At 37.5% G+C, this 16,444-nt stretch overlaps 1 protein-coding gene across 3 annotated transcripts in view; it reads left to right on the forward strand.

The window, feature by feature from the left end:
* Positions 1 to 16,444, forward strand: part of GRIK2 (glutamate ionotropic receptor kainate type subunit 2) — a 299,192-nt gene that overhangs the window by 217,341 nt on the left and 65,407 nt on the right. For all 3 annotated transcript variants that reach the window (XR_003753682.2, XM_029047234.2, XM_029047235.2), the window contains one exon: positions 1,571 to 1,794. Coding sequence is in view for 2 of the 3 variants with exons in the window: in XM_029047234.2 (XP_028903067.1) it covers positions 1,571 to 1,794 (224 nt within the window). In the remaining variant the exon portion in view is untranslated. The remainder of the gene's footprint in view (positions 1 to 1,570; positions 1,795 to 16,444) is intronic.

Here is a 16,444-nt window from a genome sequence, read left to right on the forward strand (position 1 = left end):
ACTTAACAAATACCATGAAAAAATCCTCATCAAATTAAAGACAATTAAAAAAATACATTAAATACGATTAAGAAAAAGCTCATCTCACAATATTGGTACAGCAACACAACGGCCAATAATGAAGGAATGTGAGTGGTATTATGCAACCCAGTAGCACTAGAATCAATTCCTCTGCTCAGGTTCTGAATCCTAAAGTTTAAGAGCAGAGACTGGTCCTTTGTTCCTGAAGGGAGACTCAATCATCAGACCCTATAATTTACTTCCTCCTCTGTCCTGTGGTCTCAGGCTTGATGGTCGTAACTGAGGAGTGTTTCTCCACTCCCTCACTTCTTCAGAGAAGAGAAAACACATGGAAAATTTCCCAGAAAAACATTCAGCGTGTTTTAAACAGTCCAACATCTCTGTGAGTCTAAACTGAGGTAGAAGGAGTTTGGTAGCTCAAAGTAGGATTATTTGCTGAATAGGAAGGAAGAAAAGTCAATTGTTTCAAGATGTCTTAAGGAACAGCAACTTTGTAAGAGCATATCTTATTTTTGCAAGGATTTCTACAATAACTAGCATCCATCCAGGAAAAATGAGGAATTTTCATTTTAACAAAAATGCAATGGATAAGTGGAAAGTAAAGCCAAAATTCTCTTTAGGATTCTAATATTTACAAGTTCAAATTTAGATTTATTTCTGCACCCCTAAGGCTTTGAAATCCTGAAAAATTCCTGGCTTCTCTTATGATCACTATTTTCCATGGCAAAAGGTGTGGAATTCTAGATAATTTGAAAAGTAAAATGATGTTGACATTCAGTATAGCAGTTTTTTAAAAAGGTGGGTTAGGCCTTCATAAAAGTGTAGTTCTTTCCATTTTCAACTATATTTACTGATTTATTCAGTCACAGACCTATAATTAACAAGTAGTAGTAGCAAAAATCAATCACTTTAGCAGTTAAGCTCTTCTCTTTCCTAGTACAGATGAAGAACAACACTGTGCCCTAGTGGGTAGAGCAAGGGCTTGGGAGTAAAAAGGACCTGGGTTCTAGTGCTGGCTCTGCTACTTGACTGCTGTGTGACTTTGGGTAAGTCACTTCACTTCTCTGGGCCTCAGTTATATCATCTGTAAAATGGGGATAAAGGCTATGAGCCCTAGGTGGGACAATGACTGTGTCCAACCTGGTTAGCTTGAATTTACCCCAGTGCTTAGTAAAATGCCTGGCACATAGTAAGTGCTTAACACCATTAAAAAGCATCTCCCACTGCAAATGACAGAAGAACCTCAGCCCTAGGACTTTGGGACCAAGAACCTGCGCAGAGGAGTTTACTCTAGTGACAGTGACTGGCACAGCATCACTCAGACTCTCTCATCCCTGCCCATCGTGTTCCCACTGGGGGATGCAGAGTGCAACGAATTAGCAGGCAGGCAGCACGCTGAAATGTGCTATGACCTGTGGAAAGAAAGATCTCTGAAATATACATCGGCTTTTTTTTTTACTTTGCCTGATTCTGATGCTGCTGATTTAAAACCAATCTCTCTCTCTCTCTCTTGCTCTCTCTCTTTCTCCCTCTCTCTTCCCATCCACAGAAAGCTGACCTGGCAGTTGCACCACTGGCCATTACCTATGTCCGAGAGAAGGTCATCGACTTTTCCAAGCCCTTTATGACTCTTGGAATAAGTATTTTGTACCGCAAGCCCAATGGTACAAACCCAGGCGTCTTCTCCTTCCTGAATCCTCTCTCCCCTGATATCTGGATGTATATTCTGCTGGCTTACTTGGGTGTCAGTTGTGTGCTCTTTGTCATAGCCAGGTAACATGCTCACTTTTGTGATTGTTTTGGCAATTGTTACCTTCTTTTTCTCACTAATGATTGTCAAAAGTCACAATGGATTTTATTTTTCCTTATTTTTATTTTGCACTTTGTGATGGTTCGAGGAACACATTCTCAGGGGCCTCTCTGTCATTTACACTATAGCATTCTGACTCTGAAGGCAGGCAGCAAGCTGCTTATGTCACTAAGCTATTAGAATCATAAGGCACTGAATGACCCTAATTAGGGCATATTATCAATCCAAAATAAATATGATAGTTGGGGTAAAAATCTTTATTTGAGAGAGCATATTAGGTCAGAAAGAGCTGCCATTGAAGGCAATATCAATTCAGGTCACAGGTCCTCGAACACTGAATGTGTGCAGAGCTCTATACTCATCACTTGGGAAAGTACAGTTCAACAAAATCAGTAGACACATTCCATGCCCACAAAGACTTTACAGTCTAGAGGTAGAGGCAGACATTACACTTTTTTTTATGGTATTTGCTAAGCACTTATTATGTGCCAGGCACCATTCTAAGTGCTGGGGTAGATACGAGGTAGTAAGGTTGGACAGAGTCCATGTCCCACATGAGGTTCACAGTCTTAATCCACATATCCCGGCTAGACTACTGTGTCAGCCTTCTCTCTGACCTCCCTTCCTCCTCTCTCGCCCCGCTCCGGTCTATTCTTCACTCCGCTGCCCGGCTCATCTTCCTGCAGAAACGATCTGGGCATGTCACTCCCCTTCTTAAACAACTCCAGTGGTTGCCTATCGACCTCCGCTCCAAACAAAAACTCCTCACTCTAGGCTTCAAGGCTCTCCATCACCTTGCCCCTTCCTACCTTAGTCCTCGTATCTACCCCAGCACTTAGAATGGTGCCTGTAAGAAATGATGAGGTAGGCCATAAAAAAAAGGAGAACAGCAGAATTTTATAGTCTGCATCATTTCACTAAGTATTTAGAGTTTGGTAAAGACAACATCAGAGTCAGAAAAGCAAAGGAGTTCACCTTAGTTATTTTGGTCACCTAGTATTTTCTCCTCTCTTTCACTTTCTTCCCTTTTCTCTTCTTCATATTAGTAGTGCCTGGGCAGTCAGCAGTAATCTTCTCAAGGATTCTGGTTGGGGTGCCCTTCCTTTATGCTATTAATAAAAGCGGTTTTCACCTTGCTTCAAATACAACTTTTGCTAGAAAAAAGGAATCGATAGAGATAACAAAGGTTTTCTATGGAATAAACCTGGTACCATGGCCCATACTGCTTCCCCATGGACCTTTCCCTCAATTAGTTCAGAAAATTGAATATTCTAAACCACAATAGGTTTCCGTGCAGAGGAATACCAAAAAGAGTTGTTTCTATACCGAGGGATATTTAAAAGGCTTTTAATAATTATTGTCATTTTTGTTAAGCACTTAAGTGCCAAGCACTGCACGTACTAAGCACAGGGTTAGATAAAACATAATCAGGACAGACACAGGTCCTGTGTGCTCACAACTAGGAGGGAGAAGAGGTATTGAAACTCAAGATGAAGGAATGGATGCACAGAGAATTTAAGTGTCTTGCCCAAGGTTACACAGCAGGCAAATGGCAGGATTGGGATTAGAACCCAGATCCTCTGACTCTAAAGTCTATGCTCTACTAGACCACATTGCTTCCTTTTAATTCTGAATCATTTTAAACAGAGAGACTTTTATTGTCAATTAACACAGTCTTGGTTGTTAGCCAAGCATCTGCCTAAAAGAATGCCCAGCTGGGAGGAAGAGTAGTCTGTGAAGTTTCAGACAGGTGCACGATGGAGTCTCCTAAGAAATATCCTGATTTTAAAAGTTCATGATGTTTTATGGAAGAGACAGTCAAGGAAGCTGAGACTGCTAGTCCAGAAAGAGAGGTCAATAAACTCTGTTGATTGGCTGGCAGAGGGCAAATCTCCTTTGTTTAGAATTAGCCTCATCTGCCGGAAGCCTCCAAGATATTTAAGGATTGTATGAAATCAAGTGTGATGGCAAAAGTTAGGTTGTAGTTTTGGTATCAATGTGACTTGAGGGTGTTATCATAACTCATCTGGTTTACTTTACTCACACTCTTTAGGTTGAATTACGAGATTAAGAAAAGTCCATCAAAAGATGGGTATGTTATCTAGGGTCATGGAACTCAAATTTCTAATTTTGTCCTGTAAACTCAATTATATTCTCCCAAATTCTCAGGGCAGTACTTGGCATAGTAGACAATCCTGCTAAATTGTAAGCTCCTTGAAGGTAGCAAACATTTCTACTAATTCCACTGCACTCTCCCGGGCACTTAGTTCAGTGTTATGCACAGAGTAGGTGCATCAATCAATCAATAGTATTGATTGAAATATTTACTTCAGACTGTAAGCATTCAGTAGTAATAGTAGTTGTAGGTAAATTCTATTTGGCCCTGGATAAGAGATGCTGTTTTAAACTCACTATCTTGATAGTTTAACTAGGTTACAAAGATGATGCCCAAAGTGCCTGTGTTAACAGCTCTCATTCTGGCTTCTGACTAGAGTGCAATAGCTTTCATATTCCTGTCACTCTGATGGGCGACATTAAATGTACAGTGAAGGGCAATGAGGGATTATTATGCACTCAAAAATGGATAACTGTTTTGCTGGGATATTCAATGTTAGAGCAGTCTTCTGTCAAGAAGGCTGTTGTCATGTTGAAATGAAAAGTCAATTTCATTGTAAGCCTTCAGAACAAACCTGTCCCACTAAATTCCTAGAAAACAATTTCAATTTTTTCCTTTAATGGGCAGGTGTTGCTTGAATTTTGTTATTGGTTTCTCGAGTAAATCATAGGAAGTCTTTGCTTTTCTCTAAACCTGACACATTTTCTGGAATGCATTAAGGAATTGAGTCTATTTTCCATGCCATTCCTAAGTGTGAGGAGAAAGAGAATACTAAAATGGTGGAAAATTCTCTTTCTCATGTCTTGTTTTCTACAACATGGAACAAAGCCTGAATATTAACCTCCTTACTTCAGAAATATTGGCAAATTATTGAAGTTGATAATTACTACAAAGAAACAAGTGGGTCTAGGAAATCATTGTGAAGCAGCATGGCCTAGTGGTTAGAGCACAGGTCTGGGAGTCAGAAGGACCTGCTTTTCCAGTTGTCTGCTCTGTGACTTTGGGCAAGTTACTTAACTTCTCTGTGCCTCAGTTACCTCATCTGTAAAATGAGGATTAAGGCTATGAGCCCCATGTGGAAGATGTATCTACCCCAGTGCTTAGTACAGTGCACATAGTAAATGCTTAACAGATACCATGAAAGAAGGGACATATGTGGGTGGTGTCCTAACACAAGAACCCAAAAGCCCAACATGAACAGAAGGGTAGCCAGTGCCAGGCTAACTGGTTGATTGCCCCCATTCTGCACAACTCCTCTTTGTTGATGCTTCTTTGTAGCCAAGCAGCAATGAGCGTTCCTCCCAAGATATGCCCAGGAGCATGATTTTTCTGGAATTTGAAAGAAAAATAATATACTACTAGGATTGTTTAGAACAGCTTATCAGGGGAAAGGTATATTTCTTCCCTAATCAAGTGCTTGGTACAATACACTGTACCCAGTGAGAGTTCAATAAATGCTATTAAACAATGGTATTTATTGTGTCCTTACTGTAAGCACAGCACTGTAGTATGCACTTGGGTGAGTACAAAGAGAGTATAATTAACATTATGGTATTTGTTACATACTTACTATGTGTCAAGCACTAAGTGGTGAAGTAAACAAGATATAATCTAATGGAAGAGACAAGCGTTAAAATGGATTACAGGTAGTATAAAGTACCTAGATACTGTAGTGTTCAGTGGTGAGAGTAACCTAAGTGCTCAGAGGGTACAGACACAAGTGCTGTAATTTTCTATTATGCACGGATCAGGGATGAGGAAAGAAGAAAAATGGTGGCCTTTAGGTAACTTAGAGAGACCCCAGTATTCCTGGGTTTTCCACCATTTTAGTATTCTGAGACTCTAATAGAATCTGTGGCCTGATTGCACAGCCAAAGAATTAACCTGGGCTTCAATATGGCTGCTATGAGGGATTCCTTGCGCTCACCCTCCAGGGCTAAAAAAACTCACACAGCTGCAGTCAATCATATTTATTGAGTACCCACAAGGAACTTACAGGATACAGATGGGGGAGTTTACAGTCTAGCAGCACTCAGTCTCCATTGCTGAGCCAGCTCCTGTCTTTCAAAACTAGATGTTGAGACTCTGCTTGGCCAGAAGAACACCTGGTGTGAGCTTCTGCACATGTCAGCTCAATAAATATCTTGAGAGACTAGCTTCTGGGCTTGGCAGCCAACCCTTGGGATTGTTTCTGTTGGGGTGTGATTCCATTCCTGAGTAAGTAAATCATGGACACTCATTGTCTTAGTCCATGGTGCTGCAGATATATAATTAGAGAATGTGACTTCTGGAAATTGTATCTTGAAAAGTATCAGATATGCTAGAAATGAGTTATATCAACATCCAGGATTAATACATCCTTTTGAGTCCATGCATATAATGATAATTATGGTATTTTGTTAGTGCCGTGGTAGATATAGCATGATCAGACAGTTCATTTCCCTCCCACATGGGCTCACAATCTAAAAGGGAGAGACTTGAGGCCCAGCAAGATAAAGTGACTTGCCCAAGATCACATAGTTGGTCAGTGGCGTGAATTAGAACCTAGTTCTGCTGCTCTCCAAAGAACAATGAGCCTTACTGCACCTCTTGGTCTGGTATACTGCAGCATTTCAGGGAATATATAATAATGTTGGTATTTGTTAAGCACTTACTATGTGCACAGCACTGATCTAAGCGCCTGGGTAGATACAGGGTAATCAGGTTGTCCCACGTGGGGCTCAGTGTGAATCCCCATTTTAAAATGAGGTAACTGAGGCCCAGAGAAGTTAAGCGACTTGCCCAAAGTCACACAGCTGACAGGTGGCGGAGTCAAGATTAGAACCCATGACCTCTGACTCCCAAGCCCGGGCTCTTTCCACTGAGCCTCGCTGCTTCTCAATACAATATAGTAGAATTGGTAGACAATTATGGGGGAAGAAAGGTTGTCATGACATTGGGGTGAAGGTATCTGAGACAATAGCACTGGTTCCTTGTGGGAAATCAATTAATCAAGCTACTTTTTGAGTGACTTGTGTGTACAGTAAGCACTCAATAAATATGATTGATTGCAGAGCACTTAGGAGAATTCAGTAGATGCTTCAGACATCCCTGCCCTCAGTGGTCTTACATTCTACCAGTGGGGATAGACACTAAAATTGCATTACAGATAGGAAGAAATAATCTAGAACATGGATATGTACCTAATATCCTTGGCGGGTTTTAACTGTTTAGGTACTTTGGTGACATGCAAGTGCCCACAGCTTATTATATGCCTTGTCCCAAAGCCAAGGAGAGCAAAAGGAATAGGACAAAATTTATTCTTTGTTGTTTTTGCCAGAATCAGGGAGAAGTGACTTCTGACTCTCCCATTCTCTTCCTGCGAATTTCAGTAGATTTGGGCAAAGGACGCTGCTGGGTTGTATAGTTTCAGTCATAGCCCCTGAGAGTATCTTTGAACTGAAGCCTCTACATTCTGTTTTTCTCTAAACAGTTATTAGTATTGACATTTCAGTTCAACTATTTGTATTTCTGATCCCCTGAGTTTATGAAAAACACATAGGGCCCATATGCACATCTCTTGAAACAAACCACAGAAAAATATTCAGCAACTAGGAGAGAAGATGAAAACACACATTTTAATACTGATTTTCCAAAACTTAAAAGAAATTAAAATTTTAATACTGATTTTCCAAAACTTAAAAGAAATTAAAATCATTTCCCACACTCTCAGAGTGTTTTCCTTCTTGCATTTTACCTTGAAGATATTACAAGAACATTTTCTCACACCCACATCCAGGATTCCCTTTCTGCCTTTCTACTAATAGCGCAGATTTCCTGGGATGCACAGACTCAGATACTGAACTGCAGCTAATGAGGTTGAAGCCCCCATCTCCTGCACACGCATAGTAAAATGGGGGTGGACAGATGGGCTAGGAGATGGCTTATTGCATTTACTGAGTTAGTACTTGAAGCAACGGTGAAAAAAATGGTCCTGTAGGGTCTTAATGTTACTGGCATGATGAACAATGCAATTGAGAAGGGCTGCAACTGTCATCTAAGTTGGTTCAGAATATGCACCTGAATATTAATTTTAGTGTAATAAAATTAGGTAAGTTTCTCCCTCCTTCCCTTTTTGAAATCAAAACCTTTGTGTGTAAATCTCAATCATGCAGATCATATAGACTGACCTTTTGTTTGGAAATTGCTACTGCTTGGTACTGAATGGCAAACAGGGATGGCTTTTTCAAAATCAAGAGTCATTGATTGACCATTGAAGAATTGACCTGTAGTCAATTGGTTTCAGAAGTTACAAATTAGAAGAACTAAAATTCTCAAGAATATTTAAGAAATTATTTTGTCATGGAAAACAAAATGCTTAAGGGCTGAAACAACTTAATCAAACCAGCAATTTTAATCACCTCCAGCAATCAATCAATCAATGGTATTTAATGAGCATTTACTATGTGCAGAGCACTGTACCAAGTGCTTGGGGACAGTACAATAGATTTGGTAGACATAATCTTGGCCCACAGGGAGCTCACAGTCTACTAAAAAAAAAATTGTTTATAATATGAAATCTTATTCTGTTCTGTTAAAAAAAACTGTACATATAATCACCATATCTGTTTGCAATTGCTATAGCCATTTTGAATTTTACTCATATTTTTATGTGTTTGCATGACACTAAAATTTGCATATTTTAAAAAGGAAATGCTTCATCAGAAGAATAAGCAGGTCATCTTGGGGGTCATAAAAATGAATCCTGACAGCAAAAAAAAAAGGCAAATTAGAATTCAATGGAAGATTTAAAATACCATCAATCTCTTCCTCTGAGGTTTCTAATGCAATTAGCTGGAATCAGCTCTTCAGTTATCTTTTATTTTAATGATCCAGATGATTTGGAGTAAGAGGTACCTTGATGGTGCCTGGGTTCTGTCCACTCAATCGTTCAGTGATGTCAGAAAAACTGTTGGCTAAAAATGCTCATGTTAGTGACAAGATTTACAATTGAGCCATCTTCACTACACTGTCAGCTTAGTGTTCTACTGAGTGCATTTACATTACCATCAGAGCGATCTGGGGAAATGTTAGTGGAGTGTTGAATTATGGATGTATTACTTTAAATATCCCAGGGTATGTGGAAAGCCAAGCGTCTTTTTCAGAGTTGTAAGAAACCAGAAGAATACAATTTGAAGTAAAAAAAAAATGTAGCGGTTAGTTTTAAGACATCTGGTGCTTTTTATGTACTCTATTGCTAAGTGTTGTATACAGCTGGGTAGCTTAGATAAAAAGTTGCTGAGTAACCAGACAGTATTGTTAAACCAACACTTTTTCTCTTTTTATTCTTAACTTTAAAGCCACTCTGTCACCTGTCTAAGGACCCATTGAAGAAAAGTAATAACTATCAAATGAACTGATCTGTGTTCATGGATTCTTAAAGAGTACCGGGTGAAACTTGAATAATTATTTCAAGTATTTTCAGAAATTCTCTTACTGCTTCTCATTTAAACAGGATTGGGGTGAATAGAACATGTAGCACATTTTCCAAATGAGCACGAAATAGTATAGGAATGCTAACCCATTCCTTCTCTCTAGGTCTGTGAAGCAAGGTGGTAAGTGGATTTTCTTCTATAAAAATTCAATTGGCTAAAGTATGTAAATACCTTTCCTAAGGTCATGGACTGCTTAAGTTTGAGTAGTAACAGGAATTGGTAAGTAGAAGATGCTTTTGGATCTCATATCCAAATCAATTTTTTGCTCTAGGAGCATTCAAACTAAATGAATATTATCTATTCTTGGCTGTAATTATATCTATATAATGGATTCCTCTCAAAGACTAGAAGACATGGTGATGGGTCTTTTGGCATTTGCTAGTGAGTCGATTTTTAATAGTATGTCTAGTATGTGGATCTAGAAATGTATATACATATGCCAAACAGTAATCCTTTCTAGCCAACATTTTTATTAATAATAATGTGATTTGAGCTGATAAATTAATCTTTGTTCTCTTTCTTTAGATAGCTTGTCAGTAATGATTTTTTCTGAAACAAATAATTTTTCTTTTTTATTTTAATATTTGCATTTCCTCATAGTAGTGAGTACTAAGGTGAAATACTATTGGCTTGGCTAAGTTTGCATTCTTCAAAGACTTAGGTCATGAGCTAATTTAAATGCTTTCATAACAGAGCAGTGTTATGTTGCTGGTGTCTCATATTTCAACCACTTTTCTGAACAAAATAGATTTTCAATATTTCAAACTTTCCTTTCATTTGACCATTCTTGATTTAGGGTCTTAGAGTTAAGGTATCTTAATTCTTATTTACAAATTTGCCATCTCATTAAATGATTGCTAATATTACATGTCTATACAAAGTGCATGTCTGGTAAGTGAAACAGGCTATGGAAAAGATAAGTAAACTTAACATGTTGGCCTTCAAGTCCAGAGGTGAACTCTGGTGCATATTAAAATGTCCATCTGGAGGACAAGCAGCAATTTCTATCTACTGTGGTTCTGGTATGCTCCTCTTAAGTGGGTGGATGGGTGGCAATTTTGAATGCTTCAACTTTAAATGGATGCAATTATTTCAAGATTATATAGTCTACCAGAATGCCATACTTGCATTTAAATCTCTTGTTTACAGCCTCCTAGCTCTTCTCATCCATTCTCATTTATTGCTAATGGACGGCATTATAGCTTCAGTCTTAGCCTACTCAAAATAAAATATTCTGTTGGGTAAAAGTTGTGCCAGTAAGCTATTTCATAAATTGTACCAGCCCTTTTTTGTGTTTGCAAGTCACAACTAATAAATGTTTTTTCTTTGCAATCACAAGAATCCATGAAGAATATTTAGGAAAAATCTGAACAAATCTTCTTTCACACTAGGGAGTTCTGCTCTAGAACTTTCCAGAGCATTATGGCCAGCTTTTAGCTGCTGGACAAGTTGTGAGCTTGCTCTGTGTTCCTCCTCTTTTGCATCACCTCTGGTCCAAGAACTGACCGAGGGACTGAAGATTAGGGGAAGGAGATTCAAGAGTGGCCCTCTTTGTTGGCTTCAATCTAGAATGGCATATCTGGAGGGAATTAAAACTAGTAGAGCTGAGTCCAAGGAGGAATCATATTGGGACTTAATTGTTCCATTGAAGACTCAAAACTGGTGCACTTGCTGTATTCTTATTGGAGAGAAAGTTTTCTCTTAAATTCTACAGGGTTTTTATAAAAGAGAAGAATTAACTCCATCTTAAACATGCTTAACTGGCTAGGATTTGAGTTGAGTTCTGGGTGTTGATCTAATTTATTTTTAAGAAAGACGATTCAAACTATATAAAAAAAACTATAAAAAAACTACCCGACAGAAATGGGAAAAATCTATTTGTTTAGTGAAGTAGTTAGTTTAAGAAGAAAAAAATATTTTGAGAAATTAGAGAACTGCTAATTCAAAGTAATGAACAGGAACAGATGGGCTTTTTGGCAGCCTTTATCACATTTTTTTTTCCTTTGCTGGCATGTGATGAGTAGAGATATATGGATAAAATAAGAATAATACTGAAGTTCCACATATCTGAAAACTACACTTCCTCTTAGCATATTGTCATATATTTGGCCTAGTGTGTTTCTTGACTGAAATCTGTAGATACGAGGTGCCATTTTTTAGTGGGCAAATCAAGAAGTACCGTGGGAAAAAAATCCGTTACTTCTTCAAGACAGAGCACATTCTTAGTTTAAGCTACTCCCTGGATGCAACCACATGGAAAAGTCCATAACAAAGAGAGATTTTCAGTGTAATTGAGATCATGCAAAATGGGACATTACTCAGTCTCCATGGCCTAAATGCCAGATATGGTTTGGGCTACGTATCTATTCTAGTGATCCTCTCCCTTTTGGAGACTCCAAGGCCACAAACTCCTTTAGTATGTGAGTCTAACAAATAAAAGCCAGGGAGGAGCTCACCTAAATGGTGGGTTGGAAGAGCTTGTGAAATCACAGGAAGGATGGGTTCCCTCTCTCTCCTCTTCATTTCCCTGCTGCCCTGTCTGGAAGTCAGGTGAGAGGTCATGTACATAGATCAAAGAATCTAAATTTGTCTTCTGCATTTGAGTCCAAGCCTATGAGGTACAAAAAATCACTTTGGGTTATACAATCAAAGAATATAATACAGTATAGTCTTATAATAGATGAGAATTTCTTCCCAATTTATTACACTGGTCATTACCCATTCAAACACAGCGTGTCGGTTCATATTGGTAGTGAGAGCATTACCTCCCCCGGGCCCTGTTCACCTGACCCCTTTGTCTGTTCCTACTGCCTTTTTATGTGACCATCAAAGAAGACCCAGGCACCCTCTATAACTCTTTCCAAATCACTGTTGGCAGCTCTGCAAATGAAAAATTCCTGAGAAACTCTTACTGTTTGCACGCATGCAAGACTAAATTAATTTCTGAAAAATGGTTATTAATCCAGTTTTGAGAAGTGTATGGTCAAAGTAAAAGCTTTAAATAAGTAGTTTAAAGTTTGAGGCAAAAAACCTGTTTAAGCAGATGCAAAATCCATGCTAACCTAATGCTATTTAAATTGTGTTGGCCATAAGTGAGCTACAAACTACATGTTTTCACTGTTGTTAAATAGTGTCCAGGTAGAGAATTATGGATTTTAAGCAAATAGAGCAGAAGTTTAATTGGAACGTAAATAGCAGGCAAAACCTGGCTGGTGTTAGGATTTAGTTCTAACATTAGATGACTGAAAAGCTTTGACTTTTTAAAAAATAATGGAATTCACCAAGACAAGATTTTATAGAATTGTCCCTAATTTTAATAGAGAAATTGGCCTCTTGCAGCTGTATCACGCAGGATGGAGGGGAGGTGCTCCGTTGCTATGGAAACATGTCACCCACACTCCTTGATCCTACAGTGCCCTGATCTCCAGGGGCTGTCAAATGTCCTGCCACAGGTGTTCCCACCATGGAGTGGCAGAATCCATAAAAGCTGATACTGCCTCCTGTAAATTCATTCTTAATGATGATAATGGCATTAACACTGCATCATTGAAGAACCAATAAAACTCTTTCCATATGGTGACTTTCATTCTCAAACTAATATAATCAGAACATTTAAGATACAACATTTGATATTTGATTATCAAAATGTTTAAAATGAAACATTTGCTATTTGATTATAATTGAATATATTATAAACCATCACGGTAATGAGTGTCTCGACTATTCTTCACATGTAATTGCGATTAACTATTAGATATGATTGTGATTGTCGAGGACTGTAATTGGATAAACACTTTTGGGAGGATACAAGCATCCTGGATCTCCTTGATAAATCAATGTATGATATTTACTGAGCATTTACTGTGTGCAGAGCGCTATATTGAGTGCTTGGGAGGGGAAAGTACAACAGAATGGCCTTGCTTATAAGGGACTTACAGTCTGGACAGGGAGCCAGACATTAAAATAAATGACAGGATGATATGTGTGTGTATATATATATATATATATATATATATATATGTATTAAGGGGTTGGGGTGAATATCTAAGTGCTTAAGGGATACAGATCTTTCTGCATAGGCAAAACAGAAGTATATTTTCCGTATATATATTGATTTCTTTTGCCTCAAATTCTTTCATCCAAGCATGGCAGTGCTTCTCTTGATCTATGTAAATAGAGTACCCAGTGTCAGATTAATTGATTACCAGATTTTTGGTGTGTTCTGCTATCATAAGTCTGTGTCCATTTTTTATTGTTACAAGAGAGACATTGTGTAATAACTTCTGGTTTCTATAAGAAGCTAAGAAACATCTTGATGCTTTTTTTCTTGAGGCAAGTGGTGTCCTAAATGTTTCAGTGATTACCTAATGCAGTGAGAGAGAGCAACAGCATTGTAATACAGCTAGCTTTGCCCCGAGCGGCATCCTAGAGGTATCCACATTTGGTCCAAAGAGCATCCTAGAACCAGAAACACAGTCTATTAGTTCCCGTAAAATATGCAATAAAAAGATGAAGGGAAGGGCAAAGAAGATGAATGTAAACCTATGACTATATTTCTATTAAACTTAATTCAGTCCACCTTCATCCAAGACTCCTTTAAATAGCTCAGGATGAAAGAGCTCTTGAATGCTTGGTAGGGGAAAAAAAGAAAGTATTTCAAGAGGGCTTGAATGCATGGTATCCTGGCTTCTCAGCATAAGTTCCTTGTGGACAGGGAATGTGCCACCAACTCTGTTATTTTATACTCTAAAGTGTTCTGAACACTATAAGTTTTCAATAAATGCCACTGATTGATTATACTGAAAGCAGAATACATTTTTAATCCTGGAGAAATAGAAAGCCACCCATAAAGCCTATTTTTCTAGTAAAACGATTGCTACCTGAAAAACCCTTCGTAGTACCAATAATAACCAATAACCAAAAATTTTATCGAATAAACTTTAAAGATCAACAAGAAATTGGAAATACTTTTAAAACTACCTAAAGCAGAAAATAATTGTAGCAGATACATTTTATACCAATAAATTTCTGATAATTGATAATATATTATTTGCCATAAATAGGGGCTTCTAGCAATTTTTCAGACCACTGGGATGTAATTCTGTTCACTTGCTTCAGATTCATACCTTTCCTCCCCATGCATTTATCCTGGCTAGATTAATTTAGTCTCAATTGTTTCTGCTATTAATATTTTCTCATATTAAATTCTAAGTTCATATATAACCTTTTAATTTTAGCAATATTATTTTCCAAGCGTTTCATTTATTTCCAGTCATTTTCTGCCTGTATTTCCAGCCTTGAGATTCATGTTACATTTTTCGATTCTCTGTCCTCATTTAACTATGGGAGTCCTCTAAATTTGTAGTTGATATGAAATCGTGACTTAAAGGTAGCTAAAAACAATGTTCTTGGTCAGGAGTAGATAATTGACTTGAAATTGAATGTGTTAAAATTTGATAAATAGCATGAGACTTGAGGTTATTTTAATCAATCAATCATATTTATTGGGCACTTACTGAGTGCAGAACACTGTTCTAAGTGCTTGGGAGAGTCCAGTGTAACACAGTAGACACATTCCCTGACCACAGGAAGCTTACAGTCACATATTTATAGATTTAAGATATGCAGATCACTATTGTGTGAGCAAAAACATTTGTTGTGTGTAAATGCAGTTTTTTTAAAGAACATTGCAAAAATAGCTGGGAGCAGTCTGAAAGGACGGCACTGGATTTTTCTCACTGAAAAGGAATTATTTTTGCTAGTGTAATGAAATATTTCAATCAAAATATTTAATTGCCAATTAATCTTCTATATTTCAGGATAAAAGTTATTTATGAATATGCACAGCAATCCTAGTAGTAACTTGAACTTATTGAATCAATATCAAAGAAATAAAAAAACTTCTGGCCAAATGAAACATTTAGACTGCAACACTCAAGTTTACTGTTCTTAACTGAAATAAAGATTCTGGAGTGCCAAATAATCCCTACTTGTCGTGTAAGTAGATGAGTCAATTTTTAAATCATACCCAGAACAAACATGTGTAATGTCTATTTTGATCATATTCTCAAAGTAACAATCCCAGAGTCACTGAATTATGAAACTCCATGACACTGAAATTAAAACACTGAATAAACAGGAAATAGACCATTTAATTACATAGTTTCTACAGAAGACAGGCTTGAATTACTAGAACAATCGTTGAGTGCCTGGCTTGCTATAATAATAATAATAATTAATAGTGATAAATAATAACAATGGTATTTTAAGTACTGATTATTTGCCAAGCACTGTGCTAAGCAGTAGGGTAGATACCAGATAATAAGATTGGAAATTATTATAAGCTACAAAAAAGTTTATCGAATAGACTATTTGGATTTTAAGTATGTTTTGCTATATTGCAAAGATAATTAAAATGGAAATGTTTTTAAAAATCAAGTAACCCATTCAGTTAATTGGTCAAGTATTGAGAGAAACTGGTTTAATAATTTATAGGTTTATGTAATAGAAGAGCAGGTAACAGTTAACGGGGAAAAGTGCCAAACTCTAAAGTTTGTTAGAGAAGAAAAAAGGACCAAACAAATTTCAAACTTAAGGATAGGTTCTTAACATCTACTAACTATGGCTTCTGTAATGATAAGAACTTTGACTCAGAAGATTCCAATCTGTAAACTCTTTATGGGCAGGGATTTTCTATACCTACTACTCTGTATTGAATTTTCCCAAGCACTTAGTACACTGCTGTGCACACAGTAACCACTAAATAAATACCACTGATTGATAAAGGTATTTTCCATTTTATCCAAGTTTTCTCTGTCCTATTAGGTGCAGTTAATGTGCTTCATCATCAGTGGCATGGACTGAGCACCTATTTACAGCAAAGCAACCTATCACATAAAATTGGGTTAAACTATCTGTTCTCCCAAACTCTTTAGATTGTGGGATAGGAACTATATCTAATGTGACTATTATCTACTCCAGCATTTAACAAAATTATTGTCACAAAGTAAGCACTTAATAAAT

This window comes from Ornithorhynchus anatinus, chromosome 19 (assembly GCF_004115215.2).
Source record: "Ornithorhynchus anatinus isolate Pmale09 chromosome 19, mOrnAna1.pri.v4, whole genome shotgun sequence".
NCBI classification, from domain to species: domain Eukaryota; kingdom Metazoa; phylum Chordata; class Mammalia; order Monotremata; family Ornithorhynchidae; genus Ornithorhynchus; species Ornithorhynchus anatinus.